Here is a 24,161-nt window from a genome sequence, read left to right as displayed (position 1 = left end):
TTATAGGTCCAACTATTAAGATCTGTTTACCTCCATTAACCTAAAATATTTATATTCTTTCAAATTTTTGTATTCTATTTAAATAATATTAAAAGAAAAAATTAAGTAAAACTTTCTAAAATAAACCATTTTTCTTATTTATTTACTTCTGGTTACAATAGCTTGACTTCTTAATGTGTAAATTATAAAATTGTGCTGGTTTATTTGAAATCTTTAGGTCATTTAGTGAAAAAAACTATAACCATAAACGATACATTAAAATGGAAACACATAAAGCAATTTATATCCTTTTTATTATAAAATGTTATCAATGAGTTCTAAGTTTACACAATGAATGTTTTATTGTTGGTTTATGAATAAACTGATTATTCAGAAGAAAAAAACTATTGAAAATAAATATTACGCCTGATATTATTTTTAATTGACGGGGAAAATTTCATATTTGTTATCAAGAGAGTAACTTTTGAAATCTAACATTGTCCTTCCAAAATATTTTTACATCTCAAAACGGCCATTGGAAATTTAATACTAGTGTACCAGCTTTATAGATAAATATAAATTGCAAAAGTATATTAATGAAATTATATTGATTTATTTTAATTGAAATAACTGTGTGTATTGCTTTTCCACTATTAATTTAATTGTAAAAATTGTATCAGTTAAAAACTTAGAAAATTAATTTAAAACTTAGAATCAGTTTTACTGGAACCAGCTTGGAAAAAAAAGCAATATGTTTATAATTGTTATCAAAAGTAAAAATGCATAATGGAGAAAATTACTTTTTTTAGTAAATATTTTGAGAATTCCCACTGTTAAGTGTTCTTTAAATTATATTCATTGAAAATCATTTCTCATTGATTAATTTTTGTAAAGCAAAGATAAGATTTTTTTTTTTTTTTTTTTTTTTTTGCCGAAGAGATGGTTATAAATAGATAAATTAGTTAGAAAAGATTTAATTCTTCTGAAATTTTAAAACGAATTTAATAATTTGATGAAGATTATTTAACCAAAGTTATCCGAACATCTGTATCTCCAATTTCCATTTAATTAAAATTTATATAGTATAGCTGGATTTATAGTAAATCATTGAACCTTCATTAATGTCTTTACTGTTTTATGTTCATTTTTTTTTATCTTAAGATGTAAAAATATATAACTAAACGATTGAAGCAAAAAAAGTCTTTAGTTAATTGTTTGCCACAATTTATCATAATCTTCTGTATCAAATCTTAAAAAGGCGCCATGATTTTTGATCAGGTTTTTAAAAAAAAAATCATCATTTGAATAAGGGATTCAAGCAATTCTTCTGTACCTGCATTTTCTGAACTGTTTAAGGACTACGTAGGACTTAAGAACAAAATCTTGATTTCGAGACCAAAGGCTCTCATATTAGAGATTTTCGATGAAAGATTCGCCATGAATGTGGTTCTGATGTACATTTAACTCACTGAAGTCAAATTTCCTTCCGTTTCTATGCTGTGAAAGTTTGAAGAGTGGGGTGCCGGGTGAGATGCTACTCTCATCCTCTAACCGCAATTTAAAATTGAGAACTTGTTCCCAAATTCAGAGCAGCTTCAAAAATTATGATTAAGCTACGCAAAACCTAAACTAATTCCCTTGTCAAATCGTGTCCGATTGCGGGGTAACTTAAAAAGAAGGGGGGGATGGCGAGAAGTGGAGAGGAAAAAGAATACAAACGTGAAGTTTCAGGTAATGTCATTTTTTTCCCTCCGTAATCCTGCTTCTGAGGTTTCGGGATCTAATTTTTAATTGTAAAAACTGTAATAAAAATAGAAATTCTCTTGAATGAAATAAAGGAACTTTTGAAGAAGACTGATGAATAAAAAGATATGAATATATTTGAGTGGTATAAAGACTAATTTTATGTTCATAAGAAGATGATTATCACCTAAATTTAAATTTTCTGACAGAATTTGAAGAAAAATATGGTGTCCTAGTTCGATTTTGCTGCATGAATTATAAATTACAAATAAAATGAGGAGTTCTTATTTTGATTGGTCATGTTTTTTTTAAACATGTGAATAAAATTAACACTCCAATTCCTCATCTTAAATGCGATTAAAAACATTTTGAGGTAGGAATAGATTTTATTTCTTGGAAAAATATTTTTATGACTGATTAATAAAATCATCACATTATGAATTAGCAAAATGTACTGCCATGGCTGAGTTTAGAACGTTATTTATTTCTATAGAAAACTTACTTTATAAGTTATGATTCTATTGTCATTTAATTAATTTTAAAGTCAGCTGTTGAGAATAATTTCTTTAGCATGTTTGTTTCATAAAAATTTAGAGCTTATTTAACAAAAAGAAAAATAAATGAAATCGATGAATTATCTTCTTTATTTTTTTTTTGTGTGAAAAGCGCCGTTATTAAATTTTTTATTAGTTTTAAATTATTTATATATAATCCATCTTATGCAGAAATTATACTTTTGTATACTCAAAGGTATAAATTCTTATAAATTATTTCAGTTCTTTGCTTTGGGTATCAACTGAAACGGTATTTTGCCTTAAGAATTGTTTTAATACATCACCGATAGATGGCGATACGAAATTTCCCGTTTCTATGTCTTTTTCCTTTGGATGCTGAACCCACGGTATAAATAAATTATAAATGCACGACCCCGAAAAAATTGGACTCGGATTTTAGAAATTTAATAGTAAAAAAATCAACTATTAATGATAAATGAAAAGAATTTCAATTTAAAATAGCTGAGTAGAAAATTAAAAAAAAATTTAATCAAGGTGATTTCCCTTACAATTTTTTTGCTTAAAATGTTGAAGATTCTGAAAGAATCTGAATGATGAATATGTGAATATGTGATGAATATGTGAAAATTTTCACATATTTGATGAATATGTGAAAATTTTCACATATTCATCGCATTAATTTCTCAAATGTTTCACATTGGTAAATTGCTAAATTAAAATGACACATTGTCTGCATTAAAAAAAATACATTAATTAATCTTAAAACAAAACAAATTCTTGGAACAGAACTTACTGCTTTTTCTAGACACATAGTGGAACAGTTATTATTTGTGTAATTGTAACCTGATTAATTATGTCCAAATCCGATCTGTATAATCAAATATCTGCATAATTCAGTTTGATTGATGCAAAAAAAAGTTTCTTTTTAGAAAGTAGAAATTTGCTTATATTATATTAATTCAATGACGACAAAAGCAATAATATTTACATTTTATATACTGCCATACTTTAATAAAACAGCAGTACTTGAATATATCAATCAAAATCAGTCATCTATTTCACTGTCTGTTTACATTCAGAAAGATTTTGTTTGAAAATTTGAATATCTGGATTTCTTATTTACTTAAATTTTAAGAGGGGAAATTTATCATAACTTTCGGATATAAGCCTGGAAACAATGATCCAGAATTTTTAAGCTCTTTCTTTACTTTGATTTCATATTGTGCATATGATAATTGAAAAGCGTTTTAATACCTTAAGTGGCGTGTCCATGCGTCATAAGGTATCGAATTACCACTCTACAAACTTATAGGTTGAAATTAAATTATTCAAGGACATTATAATTCAAAACAAAAATGGCATACAATCTATGAAGTATGTAGTTCGTGTGTATTTTTAATTAAATTAGTTAAGGCAGCACATTAACGAAACGGAAGGTTTCAGATATTAAAATAATAAAAAAGCGAAACAAATAAAAGGAAAATTTAAAATTATTTCAATAATATAATTTATTTTTAATTTGTACAATGCGGAGAAAAGTTAAACTTTCCAAGTAGAAAAACTGGAATTCGAATTGTTAAAATTGATTATCTTTGAAACCGAGTTGATTCTGACGTCCAATAGTTTCATTTCTTTGTCATTCTTGGAATGTATAAATCCAGAACAAATTTTTATTAATTTCCTGTTTATAGAAATGGAGTTCAAATTTCATTGTTGATTAAATTTTTATTAAACTACTTATATCTTTCTAAGATGTTAATTTCTATAATCTTATTGTTTCCCATGGACCTTTTATACATTTCTAAAATATCAAACTAATGGTAAATATCGAATTGATTGGCCAAAAGTTTTTCGAAATTTAATTACTGGAGTTATAAACAATCAGATTCTGCGTAAATAAATACTTGTTATAGTTCTAGAAGCATAGCAAGGATCAATGGTATATAGGAAATAGCAGTTTTTACGACTCTTTGAATATTTGGCTTCAAATAAGTAAAACCAGTAGGAGTAGTCTCTCCAAACTTTTCTCGCATACACTCTAATGAAGGTGTTATCGCAGCGAATGTTTTGCATAGCATTGACGTACAATAGTTACGAAAATTAACCTTTTGCGTGAATTTAGCATTTTTATTCAATCTATCGTGTCATCCTTGGCGAGTTATTTGGCGATTTATCCCGGGAATGCGGTTAATAGTTCCGAAAATCACAATTGTCTTTTAGACGAGTTTATCTAAACTGACTGTAACTTTTTTGACACAAAGTTACACTTGTAGTCACAAAATCACATACCAGATTTAACATACATAAGTCTTTGCGTCATCGCGTTTATATGTTTCTAAAAGTACAGACCGACAGAGGGTTAATCCCTTGTTGGATTTAGCTCACAATTTGACATGTGTATAGACTACAGATGTTAATTTTTTGTATCGTAATTTTTTCTATCTAGCTCTCTTCATTTTGTAGTTATCGTATTGAATTGCATTCTAACAGCCGAACAGACAGACTTCCTTTGAGCTTAATTTGCTCAAAATTTGACAGCAATTTACAAATTTGGGATAAAAGATTGTATACCAAATTTCATCATTCTAGATTGAAACGTATTTTAGTTATCTCTGTCGCAGGCAGACAGACATTTTCCAAAAATGTGTGTTTCGACCTCAGGGAGGCCTGAAACGTGGAGATTCGTCGATATCTCGGGTTCGGATTTTTTCCACTATTACTATACTTTCTCTATACTAAGTATGCAAGAAAATAATAAATGTAAGAATATATATGATGTTGCACCGAAACTTGTCCAGAACATTTTTTACTTCTTTCGATCATCATAACTAGTACATCGTATAAACCAGTGAAACTCATATTGCATGGTTATAATATGACACCTATAGATAAAAGCTCATATTGCATGGTTATAGAGTGTCACCTATAAATAAAAGCTCATATTGCATGGTTATAGTGTGACACCTATAGATAACAGCTCATATTGCATGGTTATAGTGTGGCACTTATAGATAAAAGCTCATATTGCATGGTTATAGTTTGACACCTATAGATAAAAGCTCATATTGCATGGTTATAGTGTGACAGCTATAGATAAAAGCTTATATTGCATGGTTATAGTGTGACACCTATAGATAAAAGCTCATATTGCATGGTTATAGTGTGACACCTATAGATAAAAGTCTATATTTACAGGACTGTAGCTTAAAGAAAATTTTATTTTTTGGTCGTTGAATGTAACTCAATAAGAATGAATTTGTACCTTTACAGGACGATGAGATGATGAGCCACGAGAGCTACAGTGAAAACTCTGCTATCAATCTCTCAACTTCTCAAGTGACCAGAGGGTCATCTTCGGCTGCGAATGGTGCAGGAGATTCAGAGGATAGCCAAGGCTCAGTAAGTACTCTTAATATCAGTCGCATGTTAACTGTTCGGGACTAGGTGGGTTAAAAACTGTTCCACCTTTTGCTTACCTTTTTATACGTGTTGGGATATATTTTAACCCACTTCGAAAAGTTGAAGTCATACAGCTTAATATTTTATTTAAAGTTTTTCATTCAGAATATGCGTTGGCAATACTAGGCAACAAAGGTAATTCCGTAAATAAGTGAAAAAACACTTATACAAATCAAAACGCATCGGTGTGCGCTGCTGTTATGGAAGTTGGCGCGTTGTGTGATGCGGTGAATTTTTGTCGTTTATAATGGTATACGTTGCTTTATTATGAGTGAATGTGTTGTTTTATAATTAAAAAGAGATATTATTTGATGTTTATATTAATTTTGAAGCTGTGATATGGTAGGATTATATGTGTTCCATCCTGTAAAAAAAACTTATTGAAATGTTTTTCTTATTTTGAATAATGTTTTATATTAAATAATCGAAATGAATTTTTCACTTTTATATTATAAAAAATTCTGTGCAAATAGGACTTTCATTTTCTTTAAAATTGTCTGCCTCAAACAATTGACTGGTGCACAGAGCTTATTGAGAATAACACATAGGATTTAATAATTTATGTAAGTTGCAAGGATTTGTATACTCAATCTCAATATCTACTTGGGGAAAATAAACTCAAAGAAATTCTAAAAATGAATGACAGTCCCTAACTCAAACCTAATTCGTCGTATATTAATTCAGACCTTGTCTTTATGCATATTTATTACGAATTTTTAGTAACATAGAAGTATGATAGATAATAGTCACATAGTTGCAACTCTGATTTATAACTGCAAGAGAAGTAACCTTCAAAAAGAAAATTCTGGAGATAAGTACATTTTCTTTCACTTCCGAGCCAAAATGACATTCAGAAATATACTTCATTTTTAATATATAACATTTCAACACTGTATTTCGTATGAAAAGAGAGGGTGATATTTAATACTTAATTTTTTAAATGGACAGTTTTGCAACAATCTAATCTGTAAATAATTACGCCTAATTGTATTAGAAACAGAAGATGTTATAATTTACAAAATTTTATTGAATTTAGAAAGTAGATATTTTTTCAATGGAAGATAGAATGAAACATTCCTAACCATCTTTCTGGACTTGAGTTCCTTATCGTAAAATACTTTTATAGGGAAATCAATTCATTACCACTCTCTCAATTCGGCCAAAAGAGCTTCCTCAGTAATTCTTTGACATCAAGGAGGTTTGGAGGCTCCACGATTAAGTATGGAACAAAGATTCAAAGCTTACTGGTCTTAATAATTTCTCTACACTTCACTACTAACTATCTAACACCTAACTCAGACCTATAAAAGGACTCTTGCACAAATATCTGAGAAGGAACTTCAACATTTTTTTCCCCATCTCGTTGAAAATTACAATTGCAAAGAAAAACAAGCCTCAAACTTATCGCTGTTTCCAATCAATGGCAGCTGTAAGCCTGCATCCGAAAAGGTTTCATAAAGTTGCAATTGCTTGAAGGATATCTGTTTTGAATTTGTATCAGTGGGTCAATGACCAGTTCTGCAGCACACTTTGATTTTCAAGAGCATTTTAGATTGTGTATGCTCGGTTTTTTATACATTTTCATGCTGGAAAGAAGTGAAAGAGATCAAATAAATGTAGAATCCTCTAAATCTTGAAAATCATTAATGGAGTATTTGTGAAAAAAATGGAAATAACCACTTTTGTGACGACACGACACAATTGCCCTAAATCTTCAAATGCTAATCTTGATAATAAATATAAGATAATAAGTAGCCATTTTTACTATGCGCTTCTTTTTCTTCTACCTTTTTTGTGTGTTAAACGTTTTCCCAAATTCTAAAATTCTTATCCCCGCGATTCGACATTCTTATGATCACTGGTGTTTTTACCGCACGGCTCTGAACAAATATATTTTATTCTAACCATTTGGTACTCTGTGGAACATTTAACGTAACTTTTAAAAAATAACCTAAATAATTAAAAATATATGTAGTCATTTGATACAAATTAATCTGATTTAATTGTACCTAATAATTTTAATAATCTAATTTCATACACTAAAATAACAAATGAATTAGAATCGTCCTTGTCATTTAAAATAGAGAAAGTGTTTACGAAATAAAGGCAAAAGAATAGACGATGGTCTTTCCAACATTGATTTCGAAAAATTTTAATTAAAATTGTCTGTTAATTTAATTGCAACTGGTGAGTAGACATTAAAATTTCCTTATTTTATTTTAACCCATGAAAAAATTTAATGAGACTCAAAAAACATACTAACTCGAAAATTCTAAAGGTCAATACATTATTTTAAGAAGCAGACACTATTTTGTCACCGATCTTTCACTTTTTACGACATATAACTGTCACATATAACTGACTTAAATCTCTCTATTGTTTCCAATATCTAGATATATTTACATTGTTTGAAGAAGTTGGAACATTTCATCTATATTGAATTCTCATATCTTGTTACAATGATACTAAGAATATGTCATTTATTCTTCGTCGGATTAAATTTTGAAATCAGTGATTATCATCGACATTTTAAATTCAGCTTCTTAGACTTTTTTTAAAGAGCTGTCGATATGTTTTAGTTCTTTATCAGCTTGGAATAAGTATTACAAAAGTATTTTATTTTTTTATTATTTCTGATAAGAAGTATGCTGTCACTAAGATTTTTTAAGAACTATTTTGATCCATTGTATTTTTTAATGCTTGACTAAATAAATCCTACTTAATAGTTATTATAATATCTAGTTAATGTCTGAGAATTGGCTTCTACACTGTATTACATTTTGTCTTAGTATATATTTAACCATTGCCCGTGAGATACCGATGATCTTTGTCACAAGTTGTCTTCTATAATAAATCATATTTCTTATTTTTAGAGAAATGACAAAGGCATCGTAAAATATATTGTTTCTTATAACCATCGCTAAGCTTATACTTATTTTTAAAAGGGAGTGTGATTTTTACAGATTATTTTCTGCAATTAGGGGAAAATATTGTATATTAACAGTATATCTTTCATTTGCAATGTCATCCTATGCAAGTTCTTACTTTTGATCTTCTGATTATATTTGAGAGCATATACATGAAACTTTACGACACCTGAGCATCGCACCTGCTGCTTAATATTAATTAAAACACTACTGCAGACACTTTTATATTTGTTTTTACCTTCGGCCACTCTATAAAACCTTTGAACTTAAATCCTTTGTCATAATTTTACTGATTATATAAGGAAATGAAAGAAAATAGTAATCAAAATTTATTTTTAATGCGTGTTGAAACACTACTGTGTTAAAAAATGTTTGGGTTTTTACAAATATTTTCGAAGCGTAAATGAATCATGCTATTTCCTCAGAGCAAGCAAAGAGTATTAGACGACTTATTAGTCTGAGCTGGTCTCACCTAAGTCAAATGCATACAGCTTATGCGCGGACCTCATGAATATAAGTATTTAAACCTGCCCGTTGTTGTGAAGACTAAATTGTAGGAACTCTATCACGATAAGGCGTTGGTTTATAGTCAAATTGTCTATCATATTCGTGCACTTCCACAACTAGATTATTTCTCTGACCTCTTTTGACTTTTTCTTCAGATGAAGTTTTATTTAAGAAGCAACTTTTCTCAAATTCCGAAGAAGTGCAGCGACAAAAGTACTAGAGGAGATGGAAAAAGATTTGCATTTCGCATTTACATCTCTGTTTGAGCGATGGTAAAAATACAGTGTACAGTATAATATATTCTCGGGATAATTACACCAAATAAATCGGAAACTTTTGGATTCGTTCTTCTGTAATACAATAAATTCTGGAACTTCTTGAATGTTATGAAATAGTAGCAATATTATTAGGATTGTGGTTTACCTGGTTACTCAGATAAAGGTGGTTTATCTGGGGAAAAAAGGTAAAGGTGGTTTATCTGGATAAAGACTTACCTTAGAGTTTTGCTACTTGATATAAATGAAAATATTATCTAATACCACTACAATTTACAATCTTCACAAATTCAAATCAAACTATGTCATGGTGGGAAACTATAAAAATTTTATCAAGCATTTGTTATTTTTGTGGTCATTGAGTATTACTAAGAATCTAAATTTTTATTTATTCATTTGTTTATTTTATTATATTTGTTGCTACTATACTGCCTCCATTATTGAATAAATCAAGACTTCTTAAACTGCAAGTCACTATACCAAGTACTGACCTTTAAAGCGCCGAATGTGTGATTTTTTTTAAACAGCCAATAGTGTCACAAAATTTCTTCAGATTCTGTTGTCTTTTTTAAGTTGTCTGTATTTATAAACAAAACAAGTAATATAAAAAAAAAAGTTTTTAAAGTCAGTTACTATTTTCGCAAGAATTGAACTCGCATTCTTCACTTTCACGTGAAAAATACTGAAATCCTTGCATTTTACCGATTGAGCTACTGCCTGTTAAGTTCAATTTTCATTACAAACTGCTAAAACTCTATTTAAAGCATTAAAAATTAATTAAATTTAATAATTAATGAATTAATATTTGAAAAATCTGTATTAATATCAAGTGCCATCCACTACAAGTTTAAAAAAATGTATTTGAACTTGAGTGGATGAATAAAAAGTATTTTATTAACGATTGAAAATTTGAACAAGATATATAATTATATTTAGGGAGAGTGTGAACTAATAGTAGGAATTGAAAAAAGAGTTTTGATTTAAAATATCCCATTAAAACTTATTTTATAGTTGTAAATTAAATTCATCTTTATAGATAATTAATGTTTCACTTCTTATAGATTTTTCCAATTTTGAGTCGGAAACAATAATTTTGAGAAGTAAATAAAGTCGCGAAATTTTCCATCAAAGGCTCACGAATATAAAAGAAAATAAGAATCTCTGACATAAATGAAATTTATTCCAAATTATAAATATTGTCTGAAAAAAACCCTTCCGGTTCTTTTCAAAGCAACATTATTAAATATTTTTTTGACTGGACGAAATCAATTCTTATACTTGTTCCCCACTCTTGCCAACACTTTTTTCGGTCAATAGATTCCACATAATTTTACGTTCGACAAATTGCATGTTTTTGACTTTATAAAAATGAATAAATATATAAAAAGTAAAATAAATTTACCAGCAAAGGCTCGCGAATATAAAAAAAGCTAAACTCTGTGGAATTAATGAAATTTATTCCAAATAAACTTCATAAATATTGTCTGAAATAAAACGCCTTCAGTTTTTTAAAAAAAAAATCCATCGGAAAATAGCAGAAATCTTGAATCCGTAAATTTTGTAAGAAAAATCTGTCATCAACAATATCTTTCTGACTTAGATTTCAATGACTTTAAATTCGAAGATAAATTATATAATAAATCATGATGAATTTCAACAAAATATTCACAGAGGCTAATTATAAAAGAAATTATATACATTTTATAAGTACCAGAAAGTTTTATAATGGTAGCATATCTTACATTTTGTTAATCTTTTAGTAGAATTTTAACACGAAAATTCTACTGAAGCAACATTATTAAATTTATCTTTGATTGGACGGAATTAATTCTTATACATGTTCCCCGCTCTTGCCAACACTTTTTTCAGTCATCAGATTCAATATAATTTTACGTGTGGCAAATTGCATGTTTTTTTATTTAAAAAATGAATAAACAAATAAAAGCTTTATATAATAAAGGGACAAAAAACCCGTAGAAATGTGTTTTCTTCCGGAAATCCAAAAAAACAAACAAATCATAGCCATTTTTTAAATCTATTTTCAAAATCATTGGTTTCTGTACAACTTAATCTTGCTAGCATTTCTATTAAACCCCATGTTCGTAGGACTCATCTTAAGTTTTCTTAAGAAAATTCTTTTCCAATTTGACTCATTATCTAAATAAGCATCAAAACGTAACTCCGGATTTGCTTTGACGGTTTGAAAAAACAATTTCAACATCAGATTACGTAAATCATTCGAGACTTTGAAATTTAATTAGAGTAACTGGAGAAGAACTGAATTTCAGCTGTGCTTAAAAACAAGCTGAACCCTTACTTCTTCTTCTAAGATTAAAAAAACTACGAATGAATAAATATTTATTCTAAAAATTGGACTAAGAATAAAAATTGTTCAACCTCTGAGAACAATTTTGCAAATAATTCTCAGCTAAAAGGACATTCCAAGATAAATTCTAACTCGCTTTTCGAGTTGCAAAAACTACACTAATTAACTAATTAAATCGAAATTATCGAATTAAAATAAGAATTCATTTTTAAATAAATATGTTAGATTTGCGAAACACAATTTTAAGAAAACTGAACTTCACTATATTTAATGATAAGAATAAGATCTTAAATCTTCTAGTTTTCATAGGTCATAAAAAATTTAACACGTCTAGCATTATGGAACCTCTCACGGATTTTTAAATGGAATAAAAAATCCAAAAATAACATAATTATTTGCCTACGCTATTCTAGACTTATTCTATTCTAGACTAGCAGAAATTTCACTTTATATTCTGAAAATGTTAGATGACTTTTTAATTTTTCTTAGTGCATTGCAAAATGACTTTCATCTTTGCAATAAGCTTGATTTTTCAATTGGCCTACAACATTTGCACGTTTAAAAAGTGCTTACAGTTCACAGTTAAAGCCTAGAAAAATAATTCATGTGAAAATTTTAATTAAAGTTTTAAAAAATTAAGATATGCTGCTGTAAAAACCATAATTCTTTCTGCTTCTAATGAAATGTACATAATTTCCTTTATCATTAACATCTGTGCATGCCTTATATAAAGTCATCTTTACTTTTTATATAATTTACCGTCGGATTTAAAGTCGATGAAACCTAAGTCAGAAAGTTATTACTGATGACATATTTTTCTCACAAAATTTACTGATTCAAAGCTTCTGCTACTCTTTGATTGAATTAAAAGTTTTTTAATACATATTTGATGAACTAGACATTTTTATCTTAAATAAAATGGAAAAAGAGCAAATTTATTAAATAATTTAACAGATTCCAACACATTTAATTCATTTTCGAAAGATAGAATCCTGTATGATCATAACCTAAGTATTTAAAGAGTGGAATCTGAGCTTTGTACTATTTATAAGTTAAACTTATAACACAAAGAATTTTTTAAATTAAAAAAATTACTAAGATATGTAATGAAGTGAATTTATGCTTATTTATGAATGCAAAATATTTAATAATAATGTTAGGATATGTTCACGATATTTTATGACATTCAGATTAACGAACAGCATTGTGAGGATATCGCAAAATATTTTTTGTTTATAGGGTATGTGATACTTCTCAAATGGGTTAATTTAATACTGTAACCATTGCCAGTCTTGTAAAATTTTTAAAAAAAGCTTTTCACTTTCTGGAATTTTCTAAACTAGAGTGCAGTTAAATGTATTTTTAGCTTAAAAATTTTTATAATTTTTCATAAATAATCAAACGTTAAAACAATTTGTTATTGAATAATTTCATACCTTATTAATTATATAATATTTCAAAGCTATTTCCGGAATTAATATAGGTTAAGAGAGAACACAACAATAAATCTCGTTTCTAACAATTCACAAAGAGAATGAGTCTAAAGTTGTTAATTTCATTTAGTCGCAGTTCTTCGTAAAGTTATATGAATTAAATAGATTTTTTGCGTGAATCATTAATTATTAAATTATTAATCATATTTTCGTAATGATTCATTAAATTATTAAAAATTAAAGTGCCGATAAAAATAAGGTGCAACAATACAGATTTTTGGAAACTACTTTTCAACCAGATAACAGTTTTCTTTGTTCACATTTTTTTCCTTTTTGTAGGGGACGGGGCAGATGGGCTGAAGTATTTGTTTATTTTGTTATAGTTGTTTCATTTTGTTCGTATTTGAAATTTTTCCACGCTAGTCGTCAATATTGCCATCAAAATTAAAAGAAAGAAATAAGAGAAGAGAATTGCATTCTTTATTCCTTTGCGTAATTTATCAACATACATTTTCAGATTTGGCACTAGAAAAGTTATAAATTTAATTTCCAATAAAATTAAAGAATTAAATTGAATTAAATAATTTTTTTAAAAAAATAATAAAACAAACATATTTACCAACGTAAACTTCTTTATTGGAAATATATAAGGAATGTGAAACCCATGCATGTATTTCTAGTATTCGTATTTTTACATTTCTTAATTTTTTTCTAATTAACTGTAAGTTTTTATAAGAGTCTTTATAAAATGACGTTAAACATAATAAATATAAATAAAAATAATAAAATAAATAAATAAAAATAAATAAATTTATACCGTTAATGGAATGAATGCTTCATTCCCTAAAAAAGTTATAGTAATTCGAAAAGATGGTGAAAAAGTAGGAAAATGAATGTTGGAAAATACGTTTCACATCTAAAAACAGTTTTCACTGAAAATTGTTTAATAAATCGATTCCTTTGAACAATTGATTTAATCAAAATGTAGAAAGAAATTTATGTTATCAGATTTATTAAATAAATTAGCAGAATAAAATTCAAATAAATCTCACAAATTTCAGTTTCCACTTGGCATATTATTTGTTCTATGTTCAAAATTAATCATAATTTATCACTTTGTATAACTACTAAGTTTGAAAAATATCCAAATTTATCCCAACACTGCACGTCTTTTCATTTTTCAGTAAAACTTGTGTAAATCTATAAAAATTAATGTAATACATGCATGAAAAATAATTTAAAAAATTTATTTTTAGCTTTATTTTTCATTTAAAATGGATGAACGATATTAATTGTTCAGCAATGATTTCTTTGCTAAATATATTTATTTTTTAGAATATGAAATGTAATAAATAAAGAATGTTACTAATTCATTAAAAAATATTCAAAATTGATTGTAAGAATGAAAAAATAATAGAGATGCAAAATTCAATCAAATTTTTTTAAAGAGTTTATAAGCATTTTTCATTAAGGATTTAAAATACTGCATAAAAGCTGAGAAATTTCCAGACGATATCCTTGATTAGCAGCTAAATGAAATTGCAGGTAATAATTGATTTAAGCAAATAAATTATTGAATATTTAGCATTCAATCAAATGAATAAGGAAAATATTTCAATTTTCGTTCATCGCATTAATTTACCTTTTAAACCTAACAATTCAAAATGATTTCATTTAATAAGTGCAGTTAAAAAATCCTTTGTGGAAACAAATATTCAGATCAGTGACCATCTACAGATTTAAATATATAGAGAGAGGATTCAAACTATTCTAAACTCATTCTAAAGTAGATAAATTAATAAATAAACTGACTAAAATTTTATTGAATGCATGAGTTTTAGTTTTTATTTTCTCTAATTCATGGTAAACAGTGCTAACCGTTTAACAGCTCAAGGTCCGAATATTTTTTATTGTCATATGTAAGCATGCAAGCGTAGAACGAATTAACTCGGGTTACGCCCTTAAGCGGTTAAAAAAATCGTTTGGAGAAACAAGTAAAATAAACAATAATCATCTGCCGTTTCAAATACTTTGTACACTAAATGCGAAGTTCGAAAACACGTTTCCCCAATATTCTTTTTCTTCCATCTGCTCTCGTTCTTTCCGCACAACTATTGAGTTCTTCCGCGGGAATCTTAATAGAAAAAGAGTCCGCCGTCGAAATTGAAACAGAAGGGGAATGGACTCTAATCACGTCTATTTTGCAAATAGATGTCATTAGGAAAACGCATTAAACTTAATAACATAATAACAAAATCCCGCCTTTCGTCCAATAATGGCAAATAATAAATGAATTTCACAAATAAAGTAGATCGGCCGAAAGCAATAAACGATATGTCGTGGAGACAAAGCAATTTTGCTTCTTTAAATGCGTCCCAGAAATGTGGTTTTAAATATGGAGAAGGAGGCTTTTTCCTCGATTTGGTGATGGTAGTTAATTGTTTAAAATTTACACCTGTCGTTATAATGGAGTTCTAATGGTATAGGAATTTCATTATAAATACAATTTTCATCAAATCATCCCTTGCGAATTGCTATTTAGCTTAATGGTTCATCGGCGAATTCCTCCGATAAAAAGGGCCGTTTAATTCATGATGGTTTAAATGGGCATTTCATTTATTAATGTTAGAGTCTGTTAAATCGAAATAATTTTTGAAGCACCTGTTCGTCGAATGTTTACATCAAACATCATTTGAATTTGGTTCATTTCGAATTAAAATTCGGAATGAATGTTGTTGTAAATAATTGCATCGAGCTAAAATATGGATAGCCATAAATATTTATTTCTATGATGCTTTTTCCAAATCTTATTTGCACTTTTTTTAAAGTCTTTTGATAATCTTTTTCCATCATAGCGTGTTATGATTGGAAGGGAAATTTTTTAAGTAAAAATAATTTAGAATCCATAAGTGTCTCTGAATCATAATTTAATTTTAATGTTTTAAATAATTTCTTCAATCGGTCTCCACAAAAATGTAATATTTCTATCTTTCATTTGATTTGATTTGATAAGGTTGAATTAATTATATAAAAATGCTTTTTAAGCTTTAAATGTTGAAAAGTTACTAACTTTCTGTTAATTTACTTTGTTTCATTACAACTGTTGCTTATTATTGTGAAACGATAAAGAAATAAATATTTTAAGTTAAAAATATTTTAAGCATAACTAATAAGAACTACGCAAGCTTTAAGTTTTCAATGCGACTTTTTTTCATAAATAAAGGCAGAAAATGTATCAACGGTTTTTAATTTTATATTGATTAAGTTTTATTTAATTCACACGTTTATACTCGATTTAAAACTTTTCATGTCATTATTTTCATTGAATTTCTGAAAATTATTCAATACTTTCATATTGAGACAGTATTATTTAATTGATAATGAATCCTATATTATTGTCAAGTATGATAAAATTTGATATGAGATTTTATAAATATATATTAAACAAAAAAAAATCTTATGCTGTATCTCAAATCTTTACAATATGAGATAATTATTCCATTTGGAAAATAACATTTTCTTTCTACATAAATTATAATACCATTGCTGAAATAAATTAAATAGTTTTGGTTCTTGATTAAAATTAATTAATTTATATATTTTTCATTAATGTCTGTCTTTACATTCTTATTTACTTTAATTTGTAAATGCGAAGTTATTAATAAACCTATTAAATATTCTGTCTGTTTGCATGGAGTAGCGCTAATGCATAATCATTTGAAAATTTATAGAAATTTATAATATATGGAAAATGATTATTTGTTTAAATTTCATATATTTTTCGCGTTGATTTGAATTACTTTTTTAACAAGAATAGATTAAGGTCTTTTCTTCTTTCCTGAAAAAAAGTTTAACTACCTTCAAATATTTAAAGAATTTTGTTAGAAAAATGTGAAGGAAAATGGAGCAGGTTCGAGCAATTGAACCTAGTATTATGCGGCTTAATTACATTTAATATTCATTTATAATATAAATGTGAAATTATTTTAGTCAATAGAATAACCAAATTCAAAATATGAAAAAGGACGTTGAATCAAATATTAAATAAATATTTTTATTGCAATTTTATTACAAATGATTAATTTTGAAAAAAAATATTTCCAAACTAATATTATGAGAAATGATTATTCCTTGATATTAAAATGAATTAAATTAACCATGACAGTTTTTAACCGTTTCTGCAGATACACATTCGGTTCTTTGAAATTGCAAATTAAATTATGCATGATTTCGAAATTGTAAATCCAGAGAAATAAATATGGCTCTAAAATAAAAGGAATTTTATTTTAAAAATGTTTATTATTTAAAGTAATATAATTAAATTAAATATTTCTATCAGCGTTAAATTAGGATTTTTTTTATTCCATTATTCCTGGAAGCCGAAAAAATTTATAATTCGTAGTTAATAAAGAACAGAATATTTATACCTAATTAAAGAATTAGTTATTAATAAATTTTAAAACCAAACTTTTTATATTGCAGAATAAATTTACTTTGACATTGCGACGACGCTTCATAACTATATCAATCAAACAACTTCTCAAATATTTAGTTTCTTCTCACAGTTCATTATTCCTGCTATAATCCAAAGATTTTTTTCTTAAAGAAATTTAGAATTATTTGAAACAAATATTTTTTCGACAGATTACAGCATGAATGACGCAAGATATGATAAATATTCGATAATTTAAAGAAATGAGGTCTTATGAAAAAAAAAAATCTTCAGCATTCTCATAATAGAATTTTTCTTAGTTCTGCCTTGGTAATGAATATTTTTTCTTCTTTATATTCTTAACAAAGAAACATGCAATACAGAATAACTCCTGAAAAATTGTATGTTCTTCTTTAAGCAAGGAATCTCCTTTATCATCTTTTGACTAATCTCACAGGCCTAATAAAATAAGAAAAATCGTAGCTTATTGTTTATTCCTTGTTTGCTAGTTAAGACTTTCTTCCATTTATCTTTTAAAGTCAAGAAATGTATGATACGAAACTTTTAACTTTCACAATGCAATGCCCTGTTCTCAGATTTGTTAAAATTTACCTACTTTCTTGTTCAGATAAAAAAACAACAGATATAATGAGAACAGAGAACTACAATTTTGCCTATTCTTTAAAATTAACTAAGACTTGAAAAACATCCAACGTTAGAAATTTACTTCATGGCTTTTAAAAAACATAACGGACAGGTTTTTTTTAAATTGATATGTACTCTGTCCATGATTGACTGCTGTAAATAGAATCCAGTGCAATAAAAATAAATCAAATTTAAATAAAAAAAAAGTTTTGTAAATGTTTGGTCCTACGTCCTTCGATTGGTCTGATGGTTTTGCTTCGTTAAGTGCTATGCCATTTGTTATCCCATATATGGATAAAAATGATATTTTCATTACATCTGATTTTTTAAATGATCTCTCGTTTTGAAGTTATGCTTAAAGAATTGAGAGAGAACCTCCGCCATTTTTCCATGAATGCGAATGATATTGAACTAACATTCTACTCCCAATGATTTCGATGACTGCATATTTAACTAGCGCCTGTTCAGCCCGAACCAAAAGTTCTCAAAGAATCTAGAGATTGAGAGTACTACTAAGCCACTATTTTGATCCTTTTGTCCTGTAACAATGCTCAAACCTATCTCTTACGACTTAAAATTCGAAAGAACTAAACCACATCTCCAAAATTAAATAAATTTCTATAAGTAAACGTGTGGATAACTATTTAGTATCATATATTACTCAATTCTTAGATATAAATTAATTGCGATGGTTAAAAGTTATGCATATCATAACTACTGAAGAAATTCTTTCTGGAGATTTCTCAGCCAATTTTCAATTCTTAGACTTCCCTAAATTATGACTGATAATTCGGGGTAAACCATAATAACTCCTGAATGTTGTGTTTATTAATAAAGTTGCATAAATATAAGTAATTTTTTTCCAGCATTTAATCTCATATAGCTCCTAGAAATTGTTTAGTAGCAAAATTTCAAGCAAATACCTTATGCGCACCACAGATGAAGAACGGTGATGAAGACTGTTCTCAATTCTTTCTTTCCCTTTTAAGTTTCCTGAGTCACTTGTACACATTCGCAGAAATTCATAAAGCAAATAAATGCGAAATATTTTCCAATGTTCATACTTTCTTGACATAACAACTCCTTTTCCTTTCAATATGCATTAAACCAAACAGCGTGGTACAAATATCTCATTTCAAAATCTCCAGCATTAAACAACCTCATTAATTTTGTAGCGTCGTTTCCTTCCCGCTTTCAGGCTTAACTCGAGAAAAGCAAAGCTGTTGCGCATTCCAACTCCTAAGATTCTATTATGAAAACAGTGGCCAATGCATAATTCCTCGAGTGTTTCAACACTCTAGCCATCCCTTAGACACGCCGATGAGTATAAACCTTGGAAATGAGTGTATTTAAGAACACATTTGCTGCTAAAAGATAGTTTAAAAAGCAAAAGAACAAAAAAAATCAGGCCTCTTTATCAAGATTTACAAATACTGATAGAGCGGACGCTGTCCATTTACATCGTGCAGTTTTGTTTTCCTTTCGATTGGTGTCGTATGCTAAAACAGACAGGCATGAGATTTATGGGCTGATATTGTCATTGAACGATGCGCAAGAAAGTTGGATTAATCTCTTTTAATCGCTTCAACAAGAAGAAATTATAGGCTACTTATCTTTTGGGATGCGTTGTCACCTGTTCCTTCAAAATGCATGCATTAACGAATGATTTCTTGCCTCCTTATTTCGTCTACAACTACAGGGGATTCTGTGAAACCACCCAAAATGGTATTTTGGGTAAGAAAAGTTTCCGACAATTACTTTCTTTAAAAGTTTTTCATATATATTTAACTAGTATGTTATTTACATGTATTTCTGCTATTGTTTATGAAGTAGTTATTTACAGTATTGTTGTTTTTCAGTTGTTCTGTTTTCATTAAAGAAAAAATTACTGAATTGATTATTTCAGTTCATGATCGCTTAGGTTATTACTTCATTTTCAATTTTTTCTTAATCATCAATAATTTTCAGAATGTAATGTTTTAGTTCAAAAATTTCCTCTAAAATCTTTCCTTCCTAACTTTTATAAAATTTGCTTCATCCCGTGGTGTGAATTTCAAATTTTACTAATATATGATAACGTAATAGTTTTTTAATGATTTATTAACTTTTAAGAGAATTACTGATATTAATGTTTGTTTTGTTGTTGATGATGATGCTGAAAATATTTAAATATAATTTAATTCACCTTAAAAAAATAAAACATTCGCTCTTTAAGTTCGTAAATTTTACTGAAGCTTTTGTTTCATTACATTTTTAACAACCATTAAATATTTTTCGCCGACCTATTAAAATGCTAAAAATAATAACTGTATTATGTTCATGGCACTGGTTTTTTTATCCTTTTTTTCTCATTTCAGCTTAAAGCATAAGTAGAAATAAATCAAAAATTTCATTTTATTCCTTGTACATCTGACGTATTGTGGATTATGTTATTTTCGATACATTTTATATATGAATAAATATGATTCTAATATTTCAAAATACTTAAACCATTTTTTCTCTTTATTATGCTATCATTGTGCTTTATTATTAATATATTTTATATATTAGTTTATTTTCTTGTATTCCTTACTAATTTATTCCTTATTAGTTTTTATTCGTTGTCGATAATAATTGTCGAATTAAATGAAATAATTTTATCACTGTAGGGAAAACATACTCATTGAATTCATTCAAAAATAAACAAATATAAACTATCAAGACAAAGCAGCAAAAGAAATTTTAAAAGAATTATTTTCATTCATTCTCAAGTACTTAACTGCCTCATTTGATGAAGTTATTTTGTTTAAGTTCTTACAAACCTTTCAATATTATACATTTATCTTTAATAATAGCAAAAATAGGAGAAAAAAATCAGTGTTCTTAAAATTACCTAGTAAGAATTAAACTATTTTTTGCAAAATGTATTAATAGAATGTTTATAAGATGCATTACATGATAATAAAATCAATTTCATAATGAAAAACATTACCGATTCAACATCTTTAACATTTTTTTTATTTTTTTTAATTGACAATTTTAATTTTTTTTTCTTCTTAATTATCATTTAAATCTTGTTGCTTGCGAAATCCAAATAAATGCCTTTGAACATCATTCATAAAATATGTTTTGGGTAGTTCCTTTACCCATTATTTAATTTCCTTTTCCTATTTCCAACTATACCAAGAAAGAACAAAACTGCTTACTAAGAAATGAAATTCTGTTGGATGTAAGCATTTAAACTGCCATAATTTTAACTATTTTTGAAGTTAGTACTTGTGGTTAATAAATTCAAATAAACACTAAGTGTATTCTAAGAGGAATTAGCTAGATAATTAATATATTTGGTAAAATTTATAAACAATAGATTTCATACATTAGTAAAATAAATTATAAGTCCTGAACAGGGCGAAAATAAATAAAAATGAGTTAAACATATTTCTTCTATAGATGTTTAATGTAACTTTCTGTTGATTCAGAATTCATTGCGATTTTTCTGCAATTTATGAAAAAAATAAATTCCTTCAATATTTCAGAATTATAAGATTTTGAATTTATTGATATAAGATCGAGATTAATATTTATTCTACTAATATACAAACAGATCTATTATGTATGTGAAAACATGAAACATAATATCGAAAAGTTAAATGACAAAATCAGAATTTCTCACATCAAAAATGTTTTCAAACAAAAAAATTGTAAAATATTCGGTTTTCATTCCGGAAAACGAAAACAACCTTTTTTCGTTCCTTTACCATTTTTATTTCAATCTTTTCATTTTAATTTCATTTATAATATCTTTATTCATTTGAATTCTATGCATTAATTCTTTATTTCTTAGTAATCAAATAATTGTATAATTATTAAATATCCTGTAAATTAACACATTATAAATTTATTTGATTTTTTTTTCAAATATATAAATCAGATGATTTAATCCAGAATACAAAATAATGCATTATTCGAACTTCAGGGGAAAAACATGCATGCGATTTTATATTCCTATTAAAGTTAAGTGCTATTTTTTCATGAGTTAGTTTTTTAAAGATTCTTATCGGATATTTTTATATAAGCAATCTTTATAATCAGCAGTTAGTTAGACTGCAGTTAGCTATAACTGATTAAAAACTCATTGATTCTACTTTTAATATGATAATTCATGCTCATTAGCTCTTATTGCGCGTTAAATTTATATTTTTGAAATGTACAGTAATTTATCTCAAAATATGTTCATGATACTATGTTTTTAAAGTCATTGCGTCAGCAATAAACAAAATAAAAAGAGTTTTTTTACCCAATTAACGTTTTTATCTTTATTAACAGTCTTTGATCATAAATTTATATGTCATGTATCAAGTACAGATGTTTCAAATGTAAATTACTAAGCAAAATCTTGTTTATAAAGCTAAAATATGACTAATGACTGAAACAATGGAAAGTAAGAAAGGGAATACTTAGTTGCATAATGTATGTGCCTCAGAAGGTGAAAATTTTTTATATTCAAATTTTTCTTTCTTTTATTGAAACTCATTGCAGCTAACTGTATTGCAAAATTATCTTGACTGTTTTGACTGTCTTTTTTTTATGCGAAACAGTAAATGTTGTTTGAAAACTCATCCTTTTGTTCACCTGTCCACCAAAATAAAAATAACGAAGATGGTATTAAGAAATGTTAATTCTTATTTTCTACAGAAAATGAAGTTTCCTTTAAGAGTACGTATAAAATACTTTTCAAAGATAGATATTTACTGATTTTCTGATTATTTATATAAAATATCAAAATTGGGGCTTTTTTAATTATATCCATATAATAGTTTCTAAATATTTAAATTACTAAAACTATTATTAACATAGAAATGTTTTTAAATTTCAATTCATTTTCTTACTAACCATTTTTTTCGACAGTTCCTAAGAAAAGTGAAACACAAATAACTAAAAGAGTTTTTTTGTATATGAAATTAAAAATATAAACGTTCTATCTCATATATATTTTCTTTTAAATTAAATATTAGCCCATTCTGTAAGGAAAATTCAAATGTATTGACTTGATTGTAACCATACCATATGCAGCGAAAGCGAGATACCGGAATTTTAAAAAAATATTTAATTTCTAAAGTTGGTAAAGTTTGGAAATTGGTTATTATTAAAAAAAAATGAGTGCATGCGGTTGTCGAATGCCTACCATTGACTGCGCTTGACTTCAAAGTGTTTAGTGTTAAATATACTTCTTGTTGATATTATGCGTGTGACTGAATGAAGTCACATAAAACAGATATTAAGTACTCAAACAAAACTTTAAGATTGCTTCCGTGTTAAAATTTAAAATTTTTCTTCTTATTATTGTTAACAAAATTTCATTTTTTTTATTAACTGGTGCAAATTTTGGAATAGCCCTGTATATTTTATTTGCATGTCGATTGACGAATATGTTTGCTAAATACTTCATCAGTGCATACAAGTTTAAGAACCAAATGTATATGCTCTAGTTTTCAAAATTAATCAAAGGTCTGAATACCATACCATATATTATTGGTAGCAGTGGTAAAGTCCCATAAAACCCTCTGAATACCATACCATATATTATTGGTAGCAGTGGTAAATTCCCATAAAACCCTGTTACTACGAATGGAACTGCCAGTATTGGCCGAAAAGAGTAACAAAATATAATGTTAAGATTGTATATTTTTTACTTGTATATCTCCTTTAAAATGTATATTTATAAATGACAGTAAAGAAAAAAGTTTCTGTTCATTTATTTGGTGGGGGAGTTAACATTAATCACATGAATACATTATTTTATATTAAATATTTCTTAAAAATTAATTTCAATTTTCTCAGATAAATCTCTCTTTTACTTATAAGATTTCAACAACTCTTGTCTATCAAGTTGCTTGCTAAAAATATTTGAAATGCTTCTGTCGTTTAAATCAATGTTTTC

The 24,161-nt window shown here is 27.2% G+C and overlaps 1 protein-coding gene across 1 annotated transcript in view; it reads left to right on the top strand.

The window, feature by feature from the left end:
• Window positions 1–24,161, top strand: part of LOC129960408 (forkhead box protein P1-like) — a 308,702-nt gene that overhangs the window by 244,757 nt on the left and 39,784 nt on the right. The window contains exon 4 of the mRNA XM_056073826.1: window positions 5,508–5,636. Within this exon, the coding sequence (XP_055929801.1) occupies window positions 5,508–5,636 (129 nt within the window). The remainder of the gene's footprint in view (window positions 1–5,507; window positions 5,637–24,161) is intronic.

This window comes from Argiope bruennichi, chromosome X2 (genome assembly GCF_947563725.1).
Source record: "Argiope bruennichi chromosome X2, qqArgBrue1.1, whole genome shotgun sequence".
In the NCBI taxonomy this organism is placed as follows: Eukaryota; Metazoa; Arthropoda; class Arachnida; order Araneae; family Araneidae; genus Argiope; species Argiope bruennichi.
This window is presented reverse-complemented; position numbering and strand designations above follow the sequence as displayed.